The following is a 19692-nucleotide window of genomic DNA, read 5'->3' on the forward strand; positions in this document are numbered from 1 at the left end:
CCGATCGACATCAACGTAAGAAATGGCGACTCTCTATAAGCGATACATTCCGCCGAAGAAGCCAGTGGTCGCAGAGTCGCCTGCATCAACACTCGCAGTACCCAAGGCTCAGCCAGCGCCAGTCACCGAACAAAAGCGAAAGCGAGAAAGGACGGAGGAAGAGGTCGCCGAGCGCAAAGCGAAGAAGTTGAAGAAGAAGGGCATTGATCCTGCTACTGTTACTGTGCCGAAGAAGGTAGAGCCGGAACTTTCGGCAGAACAGGTGGAAGATGTTGTTCCCGAACCATCAAACGAAGCAGAGCCGGAGGTAGATGTCCAAGACGATGCAGGACCACAGCCTCAGGGCGAGTTTGCGCATATCAAGAATGCGAAGAAGCGGCATAAGCTAGAGAAGGAGGCAAGAGCGGCTCGCAAGGCTGCCCAGAAAGCTGGTGTGGATATTGGGACAGAAGCGACCACTGTCGAGGCTTCCCAAGGAGTACATGAATCGACAGCGACAACGGAGCCGGAGCAGGGCGAATCGACCGTGAAGCAAGATAGGAAGAAACCGCGAAAAAGAGGGCCCGAAGAACAAACGAGAGATGTTGCAGACGCTACACAGGATGAGGAGGTCGGCACTCAGGGACAGTATATGGATGTGGATGTGTCTTCAAAAGGGATAAATGTTGTAGGCGACGACCAGGAGGCCATAGATGGAACAGAGCCGGTACCCGTAAGCCAGGCTCACGATGTGGCTAAACCTAAGAAGCGAGGGCATAAGCTGGAGAATGTTCTGGCAGGAGTGCAGAAAGAGGACGCCGAGGAGGAAGAGGATGAACACCTCACGAAGCACGCTTCAGTGATCAGCAAGTTCCAGAAATCGGCAAAGCGATCCATGTCTTTGCACGAAGAGGAGAGCTTCGAAAAGCTACCGGCTCCACCCGTCGTACGAGATCTGGAGCTTCCTGCCCCAGAACGAACGCCGACGCCTGAGTTTCAGAACGAGAATGAGGCTTTGCCGGAGTGGCTTGCGAAGCCGACAATCGTGCCCTCAGATACCAAGGCTACCTTCAGAGACATAGGCCTGCGGTCTGAGGTTTGCGATCGATTGACCAAGCTCACATTCGACGAGGCACTACCGGTCCAGCAAACGCTGCTTCCCATACTCCTTCAGCCCGGCACCCCTGGATCGACGTTCCCTCCAGCAACCGAAGATATAGTGCCTGACGTTGCTGTCAGTGCACCCACCGGTAGCGGTAAGACTATCGCGTATCTTCTACCCATCATCGAAGCACTGCGAGAGTTGCATACACCTGGCGAACTTGGCGCATTGATCATTGTCCCGACCAGAGAGCTTGTCATGCAAGTCGCGGCCGTGGCCGAGAGCCTCGCCAAAGGTAGTGACATCCGCATTGGTATGTCGGGGTCCACCGGCACGTTCAGAGACGAGCAAGGCAAGATCATCAGTCATGGGCGGAGATATGACCCTGCAGGGTACAAGACTCTCGTTGCGAAAGCAACAGCCCAACTATATCCGGCTGATGACGAGGCTGAAGTGGATACAGATGGCTATATTGGTGCCAAAGAGCAGCAACGGATAGATGACGCCGTTGCTGGCCTTGTGCAGCATGTACCCGCTTACACCTCAGCAGTAGACATCCTCGTCGCCACTCCAGGACGTCTCCTCGAGCACATCAACAACACCATTGGCTTCAGCTTGGTACATCTCAAGTGGCTCGTGATCGATGAAGCTGACAAGCTTTTGGATAATCAGTACGAAGGATTTCTCGAGTCACTGAACGCTGAGCTGGAGCGTCCGAGAACGGTCGAGGAGCAAGATGCACGCGAGCGCTACCTACGTCAAAAAGGACGCTGGGAAGAGTGGAGAGAACGCAAGATACGCAAAGTTATACTTTCAGCTACCATGACCAAGGACATCTCGAAGCTTACTACGCTCAAGCTACGGCGGCCGCAGATGGTGATCGTTCGAGGCACTGAGGGCGAGCAGCAAGTGATTGCGGGTGCCGAAGCAACAGAAGAAGACGGCGTGAAGCAGACAGCAGATGGATTTGAGCTGCCGCGAACGCTAGTTGAGTACAGCATACCAGTTGGTGACGGCGCCGAGAAGCCACTGGTCGCATTCGAGCTTCTACGAACACGCATACTGCGGGAGAGTGATAGCAAACAGTCGAATGAGAGCGACTCAGACGCTGAGCCGGACTCCGACGACAGTTCAGAGGTCTCCTCAGACAGCGAAAGTGACAGCGAGAGTGATTCGGACGTCCGCGATAGTAGCTCGAGCGAAGACGAGATCGACACAGCACTCATGGATCCCAGTCGGAAGCGAGAACTTGCCAACGCCGCAACACAAAGTAAGATGAAAGCTCATCAAGCAGCGAGGACATCAGAAACGGATGTACCCACTGTCCTCATCTTCACGTCCCGCAACGAGTCTGCCACACGTCTTTCTCACCTCCTGAAAGGCATCCAACCTTCCTGGTCACGCTACATCACAACCCTTGTCAAGACAACCAAGCCACGCATTGCATCAAAGAAGTCCGAACCAGCAATCATTGTCTCTACAGATCGCGCCGCTCGCGGTCTAGATAGCATCGCTGGCCGTCCAATCACGCATGTCGTGCAATACGATGTACCGCGAAGTGTTGAAAGCTATGTGCACCACGTTGGTCGTACTGCCAGAGCTGGACGAACTGGTCAGGCATGGACGCTGGTCACGAGAGCTGAAGGGAAGTGGTTCAACGAGACGATTTCGGGTGTCAAGGTCAATGGCATCAGAAGGAGGATGTTAGTGGAGCAGGTGAAGATGAGGATGCAGGATGATGACATTAGGCAGAGGTACGAGGAAGTACTGGAGGGCATGAAGGAGGAGGTATATGGCGGAAAGTAGAGCTTTGCCGCAGCTGAGTTGATCTTTCGTCACTGCTCCATGATACCAATAGGATTTGATTGTACAAGACATTCTGTACATTCAATGCCTTACATACGAGGCGGTGCTCGTGTCAATACTCTATCACCGCATGTCTTGTGCTGTCCTTCGCCAGTACTTCCAAGCGCCCGCTCCATGAGGTATCTCAAATCGATCGCGTAAAGAAATGCCCGTTGCCCACCACCGCACGAGAAAATGTGTCATTACGGCCAGCCAGGTATTGAGAATCGAATCGAACAGAATTCCTACCAGCTCCTGTGCCATCGCTCTAGCACTTCTGCATTAGCAGACGCGCGAGGGGTGAGTGTTGCGCACTGAATCCAGCCCGTGAAGTCATGATGTACAATCAAGGGGGGAGGCAAGCGAAACTTTAGTTCTCCCCTCTCCAGGCAGCGACAGCATCAGCAGGGGCTTTCTGGTCATTCCATCCAGTGAAGGCGGTGGCGCTGAGAGGTTGTGGAAGGGCAATGCTGTGGTTGCGTAGGCTCTCCTTACTTTGAGCGAGGTAGCTGATGCGCTTCTCGCAACGCTTACCCAGATCACCAAAGCCCTTCTTCAGCTTATCAACCTGCTTGATGAAGGCTGCGTTATTCTTGTCAAGACTAGCAACTTCAGACTTCAGCTTCGTGACCTGAACATCGCGAGCAGTAGTCTGCGCTTCCGCCTTAGCGAGCTTGTCGTCCTTCGCAGTCGCCTCTGTCTTGAGCGTAGAAATCTCCTGGTTCTTATTGGCGATATCCTGTCTCAGCTGACGCAGCTTCTCGGAGCGCTGCGCGAGAAGGTTTTGCATGCCGTCGATGTCGTCGACGCCGTACTCCTTTAGCAGCGCGGTCGCGCCGCTCCACTTGGAGTGCAAGTGGCTGAGCTGCGCAGCCTGGTCCTCGATCTTCTTATTGTTTGAGCCGCGTTTGAGTCGTGCAGCCTCCGCCTGCGCGCTGTTGTTGGCCTCAGCCAGAGCGTCAAGCTTGCCGAGAACGTTCTGCAGCGTGGCCTCCTTGGAGTTCAGCTGGTTCTTGAAATCTTGAATCTCGGTTGCTTGCTGCTCGAGCCGCTCGTTGGAGGCTTGGCGCGAAGCGACTTGTTGTTCCTGCGTACCGAGTCGGTCCTTGAGACCTTGGGTCTCAGTGTCTTGTCGCCCCATCTGTCGCTCGAGAGTCTGCGACTTGATGCGCTCTGTCTCCAGCTGGTCCTTCAGATTTCGAACCTTCTCGCCTTGCTGCTCCAGCTGGTCCTTCAGGCCCTTGATGTCCTCACCTTGCGCTGTGTTCTTGACGCGCTGAGCGGCAATCTGTCGCTTTATGCCCTGATTCTCATGCTGGAGATCACCAAGCTCAACGCCCTGGTCGTCAAGCTTCGCATTCAAGGTGTCAATCTGCTCTCCCTGCTCCTGGTTCTTGGCCTCGAGGTTCTGAACCTCCTTTTGTAGTAGTCTGGTCTGCTGCTTCAAGCCCCTGATCTCGACATTGGCATCAGAATTGAACAGACCGCGCGCGACGTCTTCATCGTCCAGATCCTCGATAGATGGGTGAGCAGCTCACCTCTGCTGCTCAGTGAGCCGAGCAGTTGGCGGTGGCGGAGGACGATACGCTGGTAGAGCCTTGAAGTTTGCTGCTGTATCTTTGTTGAGCTTAAAGGAGGTTTGAGTAGGTCGGGTCACGGCAGCTGCTGGGGTCGACACGGCAACCAATACATCGCCTTGATTGATATTGGCCAGTCTCCGGACCTCGTTGGTCTGCTTGTCGTAGGCTCCAAATGCCTTTTCCAGAAGTTCGAGCTTCCGATTGGCCTGCTGAAGCTCTTCGTATTGCTCGAGCATGATCTCTTGCTTCCGATCAAATTCCGCCTGCCACTCCTTCTCCGACTTCTTGAACTCCACAACTTTGACGGACTGTCGTGTACCTGGTCGAGTTGTGGCAGAGGCTTCCGAGAAGCGATCGAGATGAGAGGAGTCGGGTCGTGTGGGAGCACTCTTTGCACGGGGACTACGTCTGAGACCTTCATCCTCGGGATCCTCTCCTTCATCGACCTCATCGAGCTGCTCAGTGTCCTCGATCTCGTCGCTGTTCATCTCAAAGTAGTTCCTGGGAGCAGTAGTACCTCGAGTCGTCTGCACTCGGCGTGGTTGGCGCAAGTTGCGGGCGCGTTCTTCCTCCTCATAAGCAGCGATCTCCTCGATAGCATCGCCATCTAAGTCAGACTCGTCCTCGCTGTCTGACGGGTCGTCGTCTTGGAGTTCGATGGGCGGTGATCTCGAGCCTGGCGGCAGGTGGCGCTGTTCTCGTGCTTCAGCTGTGTCCACAGCGTAGTCACCATCTTCCTCATCTCGGCGCCGACGTCTCTTGAGGTTCTTGACAGCCTGAGAGCGTACCCGTGACTTCTTCTTGGCTTGCGCAGCAGTTGGATGTTCCTTGTTGGGCTCGTCTTCTTGCATGTTATTGTTGGAAGTTTGCTCGTCCTCTACCACACTCTGCTTGCGTTTGGAGGGAGGCATGGTAAGGCTGCTGGCAGTAGAGGTGGCCATGTCCGCGATGTCGATTGTGGTTCGTATGTGGTCGCGAAAGCCGATGGTGGCGAAGCGATTATGGGAATGATTGGGAAGATTCAGCATCAAAGCAAAGCCTAAGAGGAAGAACGCGTTTTATTCCACGTGCAAAGGCAGCGTTCACCGTTCATTCACTCACAAGCGGAGCTGCGGGAAGGTCCGTCGAACCACTTCCCGCTCATGACTCACTTTCGACGTCACTCCGCGTTGCGAACACAGGGCCCGTGCCCCAAGAACGCGAAATACTTAAAGCTCGATCTCAGCTTCTTTCTTCCACTCTCGAACAACATCGGCAGCCTGTCCACCAACACCACCAACCGACAACTGGACGCATCCACACCCACTTGCCAAAGGAAACTTCTGCAGCGCGAACGTGGGCATGCACTCTGACTGATGGGTTAGGTTCGAGTCGGCTGGGAGGGCAGCGCGATTGGTGTGTGCACTCACCGGGACAAGCTGTGCACACGTCGGGTTCTTGCTCGACCAAGCACGGGCGGCTGGGAGGGTAGCGCGGGCAGTCCGCCTTCTGAGTCCGCGCACGCACTCGTCGTCCATGGGAGGTCAGTCCTTACTCGACCAAACATGGGCGACTGGGAGGGCCGCGCGGGCAATCGACATTCTCAGTCCGCGCATGCACTCGCCACCCGTGGGAGGTCGTGCTTCCCCGACTGATGGGTTAGGCTTGTCCTGGTTGGGAGGGTTAGCACTATCGCGCAAGCACTCGCCGAGTCTTGCTGTGCACACGTCGGAGTGTATGGCTGCCAAACCTGCGAGGTTGCTGATCGAGTCTGAGGGTAGCTATTGGGCTTGAAGTGGGCCTTTGGCAACCATCCTTTAGTGCACTCCTCGAAAGGCTCTCTGATGGCATGTGGACGGATGCGGACGGGACACCGTTGTGGCAAGGGAGTCAGTCTGCTGATGTTCCTCCCCACCCCCAACGAACGGGTTCGGGGCTTCCCATAAGAGCCCGGCCGGCTAACATGATCCTAGGCCATCGTCCTTCGGCTTCAAGCTGGGTGGCGGAGGCCGTTCTCACATACTTCTGGCTGGAACGCACATGACTGCGAGCCATCATACCTTTCGTCGAATCTTTGCTGCACGCACGGCTTAGGAGAAGGGTCGGCCACACATCGAATCATATTGCTCAAGCATGGCAATACTCGTTAGCACGCATCATTACAGGATTAGGCGCCACTTACTCAATACCTTCCAATCGTCCTCTGCTGCCACACCTCTGCTGCTTCCGAGGCCTAGCAATCAACCGACATGTACATCATGGTGAAATGTCGTCGATCATCTCGTATTGCAATGATCCTATCAAAGTCTGAGGGAAGACGTGAGCAAAAGCATAAGTTATCTGCATGCGCTGCCTAAAACTCTTCTTGCTCGCGGAAGAACATGGTAAAGCTGATGATGGTGCCATAGATCAGCAATCCACCGACGATGCTCATGACCATCGCTGGGATCTGAATCTGATCGCAATGTGCCAGTACTACAGGCAGTGCTGTTCCAAACATGTCAGTTCCACATGCGAGACTGTGTCCCTTACATGGTACTCACCAATTCCCATAACCACCAAGAAACCTGTCAGAAACCTCCCTAGCTCCACAATGCTATTGCCTGAGTTGTCCATGAAATCATCTTGCTGCTGTGCCTTGCCGCATATCCAGTTCGGCACGGGTGCGATCACGTAGGTTGCGACGACGAGAAGTGTGAGGTAGTTCTTGAAGAGGGCTGAGGAGAGGATCACTAGGAGGAAGCCGATCGCAAGGATCTATGGTGTCGTTAGTCCGTGGTTATGCTATGGTTGTAGCAGTTGTCGTACGAAGGATAGCACGATTATGGTCTTGAGACCTGCCATTGCGGCACTTCGGAGGTGGGTGGTGTTGGTGCCTGGTGGGTTTCACTGGTGAGGCTTTCTTGCTTGACACTTGAGGATCCGTGTTATGATCGTGATATCGTTGCAAGGTGTTGTGGAGATGGTATGTGATGTCGAAGTTGGTAGATCATCACTGCCATGATGTTGGTCGTGTGAGGCTGGCGCCGTGGAGAACTGCGCACGGACGATCTGAGCTTCGCGTCAATCGTCGCCTGCTGGAGCTCGACTTGGGACATGTGAAGCTGCTCATCAGAAACATCCACCAAACAACCAACACCTCTACCTCTACCTCTACCACCCACCGCGCAGATCCCTTCGCGTCGACACATACACATACCACAACGACTCGGTCACGATGTTCAGAAATAACTACGACAACGACTCCGTCACTTTGTAAGACTTCCACCATCAAGTCCCGTCTTCAACTAACACGTTCAACAGCTCTCCCCAAGGTCGCATCTTCCAAGTCGAGTACGCATCAGAAGCCGTCAAGCAAGGTTCAGTAGTGGTGGGGATCGTCAGCAAGACACATGCCGTCCTCGTAGCACTCAAGGTACAACAGCCATCAGTCCAATCAATCGCCATTTCTAACACCTGTCCCAGCGCAACGCAGAAGAGCTCTCGTCATACCAACGCAAAATCATCCCGATCGACACCCACTATGGTGTTGCTCTCGCTGGTCTCGCCTCCGATGCCCGTGTCCTCTCCAACTTCATGAAGCAGCAATCGCTCGCATCACGACTCACATACGACCGCCCCATCCTCCTCTCCGAGATCACATCCCGCATCGGCGACCGCGCACAGACAAACACCCAGCACTACGGCAAGCGACCTTACGGTGTGGGCCTCCTCATCGCGGGTGTAGATGCGAAGGGACCCCATCTCTTCGAGTTCCAGCCCAGCGGAGTGACACAAGAGATGGTGGCGTGCGGTATTGGCGCGAGAAGTCAGATGGCGCGGACATACTTGGAGCGGAACTTGGATGAGTTTGAGGGCAGCAGCCGGGAGGAGTTGATTAAGCACGCACTACGGGCGCTGAAGGATAGCTTGAGCCAGGACAAGGAGCTGACCATCGACAACACCAGCTTGGGTGTCGCTGGTGTTGACGAGAACTTCAAGCTGTACGAAGGACAGGAGATCGCAACCTGGTTAGAGACGACATTCGAGAACAAGCCAGAGGGTGGTGAGAGCATGGAGGTTGACTCGTAGGTGAGGTTCTGCAGACCGACGGCCTCGAGACGCAAAAGGAGCTGCTGAGCTTCTACTGCAAAGTCATGTGACTGAACATACTTGCGGCGCGCGTTTGTCACGATGAGCGAGGCGCTGCGATAGACATCGAATGTAACCATATGACGAGATACAAGTCCGTCGGCGTGATACGAACGAGCAGTGGTCAAGGAAGAATCAAGAGGATTTGAGTATACCTGACATACTGATATCAAGATGCCAGGCTAAGCTTCAGCTGCTCCTTGTTGAAGACAACATGGCTCTTCTCGACGACTTCCTGAGCTGTCATCTTGGGGAAAGCGTATCTGATCCAAGGAACCTTCCCATGCCTCATGCTGCGCAGGATCTTTGACAAGCTTTGTGGACGAAGTGGGATAAAAGGTCGTAGACCATCAAGAAAGACCCAGTAGAAACACTGCCATCAGGCAGTTTGACTCCCGCCGGACAGGCCGTGAAGGTGTGCGGGACACCGCCAACCGTGGTGACCAAGGACCCGGGCGCCACTGCGAAATACTCGCCCGCCATCTCGACCAGACCTACACCACGCAAGATCATGATCCTTTCATCGATGAGCTTGGTCTTGTCGAGACTCATGTGAATGTGTCTAGGCAATCGATACTCCGTGGTGAACTCGATGAAAGCCAGTTGACCCTTGTAGCCCTTGTCATTCGACGGCGCCAACTCAGACATTGTCAGGTCAATGTCTTGGAATGGCTTCTTGACATTTGCGCCCTGCCCATGGGTGATGGTACATCCGTTCTCGAAGGGGACGACATGATCTGGAAACGGTGTGTGAGTCCCGGAGTGTGGTCGTGAGATATACCGATGTTCTGCAAGACCAGGGCTGTTGGTGAGAGCCGAGGACGTATCCCGATGTCTGCTTGGCAACTTGGTTGGTGGAGTGGCAACGGCAGTCGGAACAGCACAGAATGGGCCGAGGCTCGTGGTCTCAGTAAGCTGTGACAGTAATCTGGAACTCTATTGCTCTCTTGTATACCTTCGAACCACATCCTTCACCCTCTTCCACTCTAGTCTTCCCAGAACCACCGACACTCTCAACATGGCAGCCCAAAGAATATCATCCATCGCCTCGCAGCTCCTGCCCGGCCAGAAGCCGCTCGACAAGATGTAAGATGGTCCCTCCCATTGTCTGCGACGGCGACTTCCCCGCACATCCGTTCACATGCTCGAGACGAAACACACGATGCTAACCACATGGTTCTCACAGCACACAGCAGAGCCCCGACGATGTCGTTATCACCCTGGCCATCCGAACGCCTCTCACCAAGGGCCGCAAGGGTGGTCTCAAGGACACATCCCTCGATGGCATCGTGTTCAAGCTCCTCCAACAAGTCATCCACAAGTCCCGGATAGACCCTCAGATGGTCGAGGACATCTGCCTGGGCAACGTCTCCGATGCAAAGGCAGCCTACTACTGCCGTGCCGCCATGCTCGCCGCCGGCTTCCCCGTCACCACCTCCGGCTCCTCCGTCAACCGCTTCTGCTCCTCCGGTCTCAAGGCCGTGCAGGACATCGCCAACCAGATCGAACACGGCGACATCGACATCGGTGTCGCCCTCGGTGCCGAGTCCATGACCGCCGGCGGCGATCGTCTCGAGCGCCCCTTCTACGACGAGATCCTCAAGGCCAACCAAGACGCCCGCGACTGCATGATGCCCATGGGTCAGACCTCGGAGAATGTTGGCAAGGACTTCGACATTTCTCGACAAAAGCAAGACGAGTACGCCGCAGAATCATACCGCCGTGCAGAGGCGGCGCAGAAGGCTGGCTGGTTTGACGATGAGATCGCTCCCATCACCGTCAAGCTTGATGGCAAGGACGTGACACTCACCAAGGACGAGGGACCAAGATGGGGCACAACATACGAATCGCTCTCCAAGATCCGACCTGCATTCCCAGACTTCGGTGACAGGAGCACTGGCGGCAACAGCTCGCAAGTGACTGATGGTGCCGCCGCCATCATGCTCATGCGCCGCTCCAAGGCCCTTGAGATCGGTCAGCCAATCCTCGCCAAGTATGTTGGCGCCACCGTTGCCGGTTTGGCTCCACGCATCATGGGTATCGGTCCGTCCATCGCTGTTCCAAAGCTCCTGACCAAGTACGGCCTCAGCATCGACGACATTGATATTGTTGAGCTCAATGAGGCTTTCGCCAGTATGGCCGTCTACTGCCGTGACACCCTCAAGCTCGACTGGAACAAGATGAACGTGCGAGGTGGTGCTATTGCGCTGGGTCACCCGTTGGGTTGCACTGGTGCGAGACAGATTGTGACTGGTCTCAGCGAGGCACGGCGGCAGAAGAAGAAGATTCTGCTGACGACCATGTGCATTGGTACTGGGCAGGGTATGGCAGGTCTCTTCGTTAACGAGCAGAATGTGTAGAGGTAGCATATCTTCGGAATTTGTACAGTATATATGGAACGCCATCCATTTCAAGTTACCGATGCCATTGCACTCCGCGCTGTCTATGTCTACAGTTCCATTCACATCGAACACGCTATCCCCACGTCGGCAGCTTCATCGTCCCATGCTCATTCAGGTGCTTATGCATGTCAAACGCGTTCCACAGCAAATGCGGTTCATGTCCCCATCCCTTCCTCAGACACTCAAACTCGGCCTTGTCAAAGTAGTCCTTCAAAATCGGATAATAGTCCGGATGCGCGCACTTCTTGATAATCTCCCTCGCCCTCTCTTTCGGCGACATTCCCCTCACATCCGCGAAACCTTGCTCAGTGACAATCACATCGAGATCATGCTCCGTCTGATCCACGTGTGTGCACATTGGAACAATGCAGGAAACACCAGTTGGGTCGGTCTTGGAAGGACGAGTCGAGGGCGTGTGCATGATCGAGTACTTCGAGCTTCGTAGGAAGTCGGCAGACCCACCTAGACCGTTCAGCATCCTGGATCCCATGACGCAGGTCGAGTTTGCGTGGGCATAAATGTCGACCTCAACTGGTGTGTTCATGCCGATGACACCGAGTCTTCGGATTATCTCTGGGGAGTTACTGACTTGCTGCGAGCGAAGCAGTAATTTGGGAGCATAGTCCTTGTACCGCTCGTAAAAACGGTGAAACCCATCGGGCGAGAAGCGGATAGAGGTCGCTGTGGCGAAGTCGAGATTTCCACTGTCGAACAAATCCAGGAATGAGTCCTGCAGGACTTCGGTCCAAACTTTGAGGTTCTTGAAGTTTGCACCGCCGGACGCGAGGCCTCCTACAACAGCGTTGGCGATGTTGCCGATTCCGGATTGGATGGGAAGGAGATTCTCGGGCAGGCGGCCGTGGTTCACTTCGTGTTTGAGGAAGTCGATGAGGTGGGCGGCTATGGCGCGGGAGTTCTCGTCTTCGGGGCTGTTGGGTTGGGTTTGGTCTGGGTAGTCGCTTTCGACGATTGCTACAACTCTTTCTGGATCTACGGGTATATGGGGTGTGCCGATTCTGTCTTCGGGGGACATGATTAAATAAGGCTTCCTTCGTGGAGGGAGGTCAGTCATGGTGATGTCGTGGAGGCCTTCGAAGGATGGGGAAGCCGTGTTGACTTCGATGACGATCTTGTCGGCCATTTGGATGATTTCTGGAGATGCGCCGACACTCGCTCCGGGAATGATGCCGCCGTCCTCTGTGATTGCTGAGGCTTCAACGATGGCGACATCGAGGCGATTGTTCTCTTTGTGTTTCGTGTAGTAGCCGTACATGAGGTCGACGGGGAACATGCTCAGGTGCTTGTCGAAGAAGCTGATGTTGCCATTGTTGATGCCCTTTGCGATCTCTTTGCCGACTTGGTGAGGAGCTCTCCTCTCGATCATGTTGTTGCGTGCCCAACGGTTCTCGGTCTCTGCTCCAGACGAAGCTCCCACGAAGAGGTTGTACTTGAGCTTGCCCTGCAAGCCATTCTTCTCAACGTGCTCGGCGAGTGCGGTTGGCACTTTCTTGGGGTAGCTACAAACAGAAGGGTGTTAATCATACTCGAGAAGCACGCGGCAGTGTCTTAGACGTACCCTACACCAGTGAAGCCCGACCAGCCTATGTAGGAGGTGTGAGGGAAGAGGTCGATGAGGTCCTCTGCTTTGGCGAGCTTGTTAAGGTATGAAGGTCGTCTCACGCGACTTCGCAGCAACGCTGAAGCTGCCATGTTGATAAATGCCGAGAGCAAGAGAGTGGAGAGGGAATTCAAGAGAAGGAGAGCATGAGCACCCTACTTACCGAACGATTACTGTGCATGGCCAGACGACTGCATGTGTGGTGGGTGGTATGACATCGTTATCGAGTGCAACCGAACTTCTGCACGACCAACAAACACAATGGATCCGCGCTGCTCCCGCAATTAGAGTTCGACATCGCCCGCGATCACGTGATGGCGTGTCAAGCATTCGACTGTCGTTCGGCTCCTCTCTGTCCGCATCAGCCGGGTCACTGCGTCAAGACATGCACCGACCTGGTTTGACATGACTTCCCTTCGCTGCCAGCAGTGCTACCGGTACCGATCAGCGTCGCTATTGTTGGACAGCATCAAGCATAAGTACATAACGCTCCTCAATATATTCTCCGAAGAACGATACCCTCACTCTCCTCTGCTCTGTGTACCACTAACTCCTCATGCACGAGTCTTTCACAATGGCAGCAAACGGACCCTTCTCAGGATGGTGGATGACCCCAGTCCAAGCCATCGCCGCCCTCAGCGCCGGCATCAACTGCGGTAAGCCATCCCTCTGCACGGTAATCGATATGCCCACTGACCAAGCGAACCCAGGTGCCTCCGGCCTCCAATCCCCTCTGACAATGCCCATGCTCGAGCTCCCCGAGATCCCGACCGTCTACGCCGGCAAGCAGCTCCGCTGGCTCCTCGCAAAGTCCGACGTCATCTTCCCACGAGTCAATGGCTTCGGCACGCTGAGCAACCTCGCCTTGACGGTCATCTGCTACCTCAAGTCCGATCAAAGTAGAGCCGCGAGCGAGAAGCTGCCAATCTTGATGACGGCTTTCTTGTGCAATGTTGGTGCTACCGTGTGGACTTTGGTCTTCATGCTGCCGAGGAATAATGGCATGAGGAAGTTCTCCAAGGCTGTGGAAGAGAATCCAGAGGATACGAAGAGTGAAAGGGAGTTCAGGAGGATACAGGGCGAATGGAAGAAGTACGCTATTGGTGAGTAGTGTTGTCCGATGCTGTGAGAATGGCCGCGAGCTGATACGGTGTGTGAAGGTCGTGCTACGCTTATGCTCTTCGCATCTGCTGCTGGGATTTACTCGGTCTTCGTCGATGGCAAGTTCGCGAACTAGATTCAAGAGAAGGGCGACGGGGGCGTTCGGATATAGGACAGTCTGGGCACAGGACCGGCGATCGCGTGTATGTTAGCGGCGCGATTGCGACATTATGGAAGAGCTTGAATGCAAATTGTGTTGACAAAGCCTGTACTGAAAGCTATTACTGACAAGAATCGATCAAGGCCATGTGACGAATTCCGTAGAACCCACCCAACACCTGGCTCGGCCGTGGTTGTTTTACCCTACAACGCCAATACGCCGGTGTTCCAACCCATTGATACGCTGGTCTTTTACAAGAGCCCGGCCACCGCAATGCCCACGGCACCAAGAGCAGCTCCAGCATACATCGGCTTCGCAGTCGGGGCGGCAGCTTCCGAGCTTGCTGACGAAGCTGAAGACGACAGGGACGCTCTGGCAGAAGAAGCCGCAGATGCGGCGGAGCTAGTCGCGGAGCTGAGCATCGAGTTGAAGGATCCCGCGGCACCAGTTGCTGAAGTAAAGTCCGCCATGAGGGAGCTGTGGACATCACCCGTGGCAGTGGCCATCACGCTGCTAATGGAGGCGATGCCGGCGGAAGCTAGCGACTGAGCTCTGATGACGCTGGCTTCGGCCGAGGCGATAAGGGCACTTTGTGCTGCCTGGCAAATGTGTTAGGATTTGGTGAAGAGGTGAGAGTGAGGTGGACGTACCATGGCTGATGTTGCTGCATCGTACGCAGCAGCGTTGATGCTGGACTGCTCAGCTGCACTTGGCATTGTGCTGGTACCATCTTGAGCAGCGACGAGCGCGCAGAGGCCGGCGAAGAAGATTGCGGAGGTGAGCATGTTGGATCGTCTCCTTGGCAAGCCGTGTCGATGTTATTGGTTTGTCGATGCTGCTGGTATTGGTACTGTCGATGATGTTGCTTGTTGGTTGTGTCGATGTTGATGCAGACGAGAGAGTCCAGAAGTGCGAGGAGAAATGGTGACGGTGAGTGTGCCAGAACGCGTCGCGCTTCTTGTTGGGTCGTTATTGCCATACCGGTACCGTGGGCAACCAATCCCCAAGTGACTGCCGCTGTGCCGTATTTGGAAGCCTTTTCGATCGCGTAGCATACTTGATTACCTATAGCGGCGGTCACTTGCATTTCATAGGGGATTGCATTTCCTGACGGCCCACGGTACCGGTATAGCGGGCACAAGTGATGGCCATTCATTGGTTTAGGCGAGTTGACCCTGCAGGTCGTTCCTGACTGATAATGTAAAGAACGACCCAAGCAAGGTGGCAGCCGCGATGACATTCCAGTGTTTTGCGACTGCCAACAACAAGCGGCACAAGCCTGCAGATAGTCCAGATCGACGCAGTCCGAATCTCCAACTTTGCTCTCTCTTTCCCCACCTTGTGTTCGACATGGGGTAGATGCTGTGCTCTTACAGAATACCTCTAGACTCGCTGTGCCAGATACGCGGGACTGATGCGGCCACGTGGTGGATACATCAACGATGCCCACTCCAATCGACTTGTAAAGATGCTCAGATCTCCAAGAAGAGTTTCTGTGCCAAACATCCAATGATGTCGTATGGACTATGGCTCAAGCGCAAAGAAACCCAACAGCTTCAAGTGAGGTCAATGACTTCTCTGGCGACCGGCGGCTTTGGGACAACAGAAGCGGCGAGGTGAATATCGTCCAGCTTACTTGCATCGATCTTACGAGAGAACGCTGCTGCTCTAAGCTCTCGCAAGGTGCCTGGGGTTATAGTCTTGCCAGGGACGAGCGTTTCGGCCATAGGTACAGGGGCTTTGGTGACTTTGAGAACATCATATTTTTGCACTCCATGAGGCTGTCGAGCGGACGTATGTGCTTGGTGTGCTGATGCCGCTACTGGAACGGCTGGAGTCGAGATTTGCTGAGATATTGGCCTGTCTGCAGCTCCCCATGACTCACGTGGAGCCGTCCTCTTCTCCCTCTTTGCGTCACTGTCTCGAGCCTTTTGGCCAGTCGCTTTGACCTTCACCTGCTGCAATTGCGTTGCAACTTGGGACAAGCTCTTCTTGGCTACCTGAGCCTCTTTGGCTTCTTGTGACAGCGCGAGAGGTCGAAGGGGTCGGTAAACTGGTACAGAGGCAGATTTCATCTTTGAAGCTGACGCCGGCGTTGATGCAGGAGGCGTGAAGAGATCACTTTCGGTCTGCCGCGCAGTATCCTCGCTCTCACTCTCGTCGCAAAGGTCAACCACGTCTGCGCCGATGTTCATGGCAGCGGGGATCTTGAAAGTCATTGGTGGTGGCGAGGGTGTTCCCGCAGCATCGTTGTTTCCCTTCCCTGTCCGGTTGGCTTTCGGGCCCCCAGAGTCATTGTTGGACGATCGGCTGCGCTTTTTGGGTGCTACTGATTGAGCGACATCTTCTGCATGAGATTTGGTTGGTCGTTTGCGCTTCCTCGAGGTGGTGGCTGGCTGGGCTTGTCCGGCGATATTGTCGTCAGCCACGCCTCCATTGCTCTCCGAGATTTGCTCATCAGCTTCCATAGCTTTCACGCTCTTGGCTCTGCTCTTCTTAGGTTTTACCGGAGCGTCATACGTCCCAGGTGGTAGCCCGTGCTCCAGAAAGCATCGCAAGACCTCGCCCTCAATATTCTCCGTTGGGTTGTAGGGTGTGCCATCTTTGGCTGCGTGTTTCGTCCAATCCTCTTCGGGAGATTTGGTCGTCGGGTCGTTATCTACCAGCAGTGAGGCTGCATACGTGATCTTTGCCTCTGTCTTCAATTGCACAACCCCATCCGCACTCTTGATCGCTCGAGTCGGCTTCAACTTCACGTTGTACCTCAAGTTCTCCTCGCGTTGACTCGGCTGTATACGTGCAAGCCTACGAACAAGGAACACGCACCCAAAATGCTTGAGATAGTCTCGCGTGTCCAGCTGATAGTTTTCATGCAGCAGCAGTCGAGCTTTGGCTTGATCAAACTTGATGTCCCACCCACTTCGCAGCCGGTGTATGTTTCTGCATTCATCTGGGGTAGATACAGCAGGTCGTCTGTAGCCGTTCAGGGCCTTCATGTCCGGGAAATCCGGAGGGATGTCTACGCTACGAATAGCATTGGCTAGGAGCGCTTTCCAGGCGGGGATCTGGTGATCTGAGGCTTCAACGAGGGCTTTTGCAAGCCCCTTCGACGTCTTTGCAACTTTCCTTGCGGTGCCTGCGCCACACCCGGGTAAGCCTGGTTTATGATAGTCGCCTCCGACGAGGACAGCGAACAGTACAAAGCTATTAGCATCAAGTTCCAGCTCACGAGCAATTGTATCTGCACGATACACCCGGATGTAGTCTTGTTCGGGTCGCTTGCTGTCGCCTTTGTGCTTCTTGTTCAATGTCTGGCAGCCGAACCTGCACGTCGTCAAAAGTCAGCCATGGTTCGTACGTACGAAGTGCCCGCTTACATGAGCGCATCGCCATCATCGCTCCAGACAGCGTCAACGATACCCTCTTGTTCGAGTCGGGCACATTCTGCCTCGGCTTCTCCGGGCGCCTGGTGATAAGGGACCTTGAGAGTTTCAAACAGTTATGTGAAGATCGCGTACACGACTTGGGTCGACTTTGGATCCGCCTGGGCCGACACATCGTCCTTTCCCGGGCTTACGCAGCCCGTCCCACACGAATAGCAATTGGACATTGAGTTTCCACAGCCTGAATATCCGCCAGAGGATTGATTGTCTTCTCCATGGGCTTCGCATTCGGCGTATCCTCCCGTATCCTGCGCACTTGCTCATCTGATAGATTGGTGAAGCGCCGACATGCCTCATCGACAGCGATGCGCAAGGGTCTCTTGTGCCGCTTGAAGTGATCAGCAGCAAAGTCGGCAATGTGGTGAACTTCACCTTGGCCGAGGACTGTCCACAGGTCGGTAATGCCCATTACGGACTGCACATGTGCTGGTCGCTGCTACCGAAAGCGCTTATGCGAGATGTGCGGACCACATGCAGACTCTCGAGGGAGGTGAAGTGGAACCACGAACGCGGAAGAAGGCGCGTCGCGTGTGAATTGAGTTCGTTTCAATTTAGCGCGTAGGCACGTGCCACTTCTAAAATCCACTATCTCTCGCGCGTCTCCCAGGTCTTCTCCATGCATCGTATGCGATTCTTCTTATCGCCCCAGAGGTCGGGTCTAGCACATGAAATGCAGGCTCAATCAAAGCCCGCACACCAAGTTCGACAATCAGAATGGCATCATGCCGAACCCATAGGTGATGCTGTCGAGCACTCGATCATGTTCACGTGTAGACTGAACGCATGGGCTCGAAAGAGATGTATCATTTCTGAGCTGAGTATGGAGAATTAATCTTGCTTAGGCACGGACAGCTTCTGCTCGATCTTGTGGGCCCACTGCTTGGATGGCCTTTCCAGCTCAATTGTCAACACAGAAGCGCAAGCGAAAGTGACGCCTAAATATACGACAAAGGCTACAGTACGCATGAGCATCACGGGTGTAACAAGATTGCCCATAACCTCTGGCATCCCACTTTGCTCGTCAAGACCGAGCACCTGAGACACGATCCAGAGGATTCTTCTCTGACAGACCCATTTAACTGCAAAGTGGACCAGAGACAGAGAGTACGAGATGTCTCCCAGCGATTGCAGCGGACCCACAGACAGCCATTGTCTCAATTTTGGGAACCCCAGCAGTCCTGCGAGCAGCATTGTGCTGCCAAGGTAGTAAGCTCCCCAACCATAATCACCAGCGGACTTCCAATGAGGCAGGTGCAATGACCTTATAAAGTCATAGTCCGGAGGAAGTGACTCTACTGGATCGTTGTGAAGTTTCATTGGAAGCGAGAGCAGGTATAGTCCGGTCGTGAGAGCCAGGGTCGAAAGGGTTGTGACTAGGTGCTCCGGCAGGGGACCTTTTCTCTTCAGCGTCGCAATATGCCTCTGTAATTCTGCGATCAACAGCCCTGCAAAGAACCCAGTCAAGTCCTTAGTGCTGTAGTAGAAATTGTAGGTCGCTAGCATTGCGACAATGCTAATGCGCCATTTGGTCCGGATGTTGGCGAGACCGAGCAATGTAGTATATGTTGCTAACGAACCCCGCAGCTCGAGAGGTACTGACCACAACGAGTTGTGGAGGCCGAATGTCCATTGGAGGTCAACAGTATTGAAAGCGTTCAGAAGGTACGCGCACGTACACGAAACGTGCGACCAAGGCGAAGCCCAAGGCCGTGCATCCGGACAGAAGTTCTCGAGGTCAGGCGGCTCTTCAGCATAGAGTCCCAGAAACCAAAGGGCATGGCCCAGAATGGCCACAACTGTGAAGGGAATGAACAGGCGTAAAGACCGCCGGAAGACCGCCGAAGTCAGTTTGCCATAGTACTGGATGGATGGCCCACTCCTCGCCTCTTTGCTGAACCCCAGTGCAATGCAATACCCGGAGAGTACGAAGAAGAGCCTAGCCATGGCATCGCCTTGCGCGAGCAGTCGAACTGGTATCAGCTTCAAGATCCGCGGACCAGGATGTTCTGGTGGAACCCAGGCGGACTCATAGATGAAGAATGCTTCAGGAGTGATATAGTGGAAGATCACAACCTGCAAAGCTGCCAGACCGCGGAGTCCGTTGATCCATGGCTCTGGAGCTGGTGTTCGCGCGTTGCTTGCAGACTCTGGTGGTGTCGGTCGAGTTGCTGTTCTTGCGGCCGGACCATTGTCGTGAAGGGCACCGTCGCCGTTCACGAAACACTCTTCATGGCCGACTTCGATTGTGAGCATGGCAGCAGGTCTTGATATGGAACGACTCCTGGCCTCAACTGTCTCTGAGGCAAGTCACAACTGTTTAAGGTTGCCTGACTTTGGTTTGATTCTGACCTG

The 19692-nt window shown here is 54.5% G+C and overlaps 11 protein-coding genes across 11 annotated transcripts; 4 read left to right on the top strand and 7 right to left on the bottom strand.

The window, feature by feature from the left end:
- Positions 1-22: 22 nt before the first annotated feature.
- On the top strand, positions 23-2887 carry CLAFUR5_03048 (ATP-dependent RNA helicase dbp6; the record flags this gene model as incomplete). The annotated part of the gene is made up of 1 exon (XM_047902196.1): positions 23-2887. The coding sequence occupies one exon, from the start codon at positions 23-25 to the stop codon at positions 2885-2887; it is 2865 nt and encodes a 954-aa protein (XP_047758371.1).
- A 409-nt stretch (positions 2888-3296) lies between these two features.
- Positions 3297-5447, bottom strand: CLAFUR5_03049 (uncharacterized protein; the record flags this gene model as incomplete). Its single annotated transcript, XM_047902197.1, has 2 exons — positions 3297-4377; positions 4465-5447. 2 exons carry the CDS (start codon positions 5445-5447, stop codon positions 3297-3299), a joined length of 2064 nt encoding a protein of 687 aa, XP_047758354.1.
- A 1391-nt stretch (positions 5448-6838) lies between these two features.
- CLAFUR5_03050 (Vacuolar protein sorting-associated protein 55) lies at positions 6839-7329 on the bottom strand (the record flags this gene model as incomplete). The annotated part of the gene is made up of 3 exons (XM_047902198.1): positions 6839-6972; positions 7029-7242; positions 7294-7329. 3 exons carry the CDS (start codon positions 7327-7329, stop codon positions 6839-6841), a joined length of 384 nt encoding a protein of 127 aa, XP_047758503.1.
- A 373-nt stretch (positions 7330-7702) lies between these two features.
- Positions 7703-8556, top strand: CLAFUR5_03051 (putative proteasome subunit alpha type-6; the record flags this gene model as incomplete). The annotated part of the gene is made up of 3 exons (XM_047902199.1): positions 7703-7740; positions 7789-7900; positions 7951-8556. The coding sequence occupies 3 exons, from the start codon at positions 7703-7705 to the stop codon at positions 8554-8556; spliced, it is 756 nt and encodes a 251-aa protein (XP_047757593.1).
- Positions 8557-8904: 348 nt separating this feature from the next.
- Positions 8905-9264, bottom strand: CLAFUR5_03052 (uncharacterized protein; the record flags this gene model as incomplete). The annotated part of the gene is made up of 1 exon (XM_047902200.1): positions 8905-9264. One exon carries the CDS (start codon positions 9262-9264, stop codon positions 8905-8907), a length of 360 nt encoding a protein of 119 aa, XP_047757594.1.
- Positions 9265-9634: 370 nt separating this feature from the next.
- CLAFUR5_03053 (3-ketoacyl-CoA thiolase, peroxisomal) lies at positions 9635-10976 on the top strand (the record flags this gene model as incomplete). Its single annotated transcript, XM_047902201.1, has 2 exons — positions 9635-9702; positions 9803-10976. 2 exons carry the CDS (start codon positions 9635-9637, stop codon positions 10974-10976), a joined length of 1242 nt encoding a protein of 413 aa, XP_047757595.1.
- A 115-nt stretch (positions 10977-11091) lies between these two features.
- On the bottom strand, positions 11092-12728 carry CLAFUR5_03054 (Acetyl-CoA hydrolase; the record flags this gene model as incomplete). The annotated part of the gene is made up of 2 exons (XM_047902202.1): positions 11092-12535; positions 12595-12728. 2 exons carry the CDS (start codon positions 12726-12728, stop codon positions 11092-11094), a joined length of 1578 nt encoding a protein of 525 aa, XP_047757589.1.
- A 464-nt stretch (positions 12729-13192) lies between these two features.
- On the top strand, positions 13193-13873 carry CLAFUR5_03055 (uncharacterized protein; the record flags this gene model as incomplete). Its single annotated transcript, XM_047902203.1, has 3 exons — positions 13193-13292; positions 13347-13739; positions 13797-13873. 3 exons carry the CDS (start codon positions 13193-13195, stop codon positions 13871-13873), a joined length of 570 nt encoding a protein of 189 aa, XP_047757590.1.
- Positions 13874-14148: 275 nt separating this feature from the next.
- On the bottom strand, positions 14149-14682 carry CLAFUR5_03056 (uncharacterized protein; the record flags this gene model as incomplete). The annotated part of the gene is made up of 2 exons (XM_047902204.1): positions 14149-14496; positions 14548-14682. 2 exons carry the CDS (start codon positions 14680-14682, stop codon positions 14149-14151), a joined length of 483 nt encoding a protein of 160 aa, XP_047757591.1.
- A 771-nt stretch (positions 14683-15453) lies between these two features.
- CLAFUR5_03057 (uncharacterized protein) lies at positions 15454-17749 on the bottom strand (the record flags this gene model as incomplete). The annotated part of the gene is made up of 2 exons (XM_047902205.1): positions 15454-17221; positions 17475-17749. The coding sequence occupies 2 exons, from the start codon at positions 17747-17749 to the stop codon at positions 15454-15456; spliced, it is 2043 nt and encodes a 680-aa protein (XP_047757592.1).
- A 419-nt stretch (positions 17750-18168) lies between these two features.
- Positions 18169-19593, bottom strand: CLAFUR5_03058 (O-acetyltransferase PaAT-1; the record flags this gene model as incomplete). The annotated part of the gene is made up of 1 exon (XM_047902206.1): positions 18169-19593. The coding sequence occupies one exon, from the start codon at positions 19591-19593 to the stop codon at positions 18169-18171; it is 1425 nt and encodes a 474-aa protein (XP_047757596.1).
- Between the last annotated feature and the right edge of the window lie 99 nt (positions 19594-19692).

Source organism: Fulvia fulva, chromosome 2 (assembly GCF_020509005.1).
Source record: "Fulvia fulva chromosome 2, complete sequence".
Taxonomy (NCBI): Eukaryota; Fungi; Ascomycota; class Dothideomycetes; order Mycosphaerellales; family Mycosphaerellaceae; genus Fulvia; species Fulvia fulva.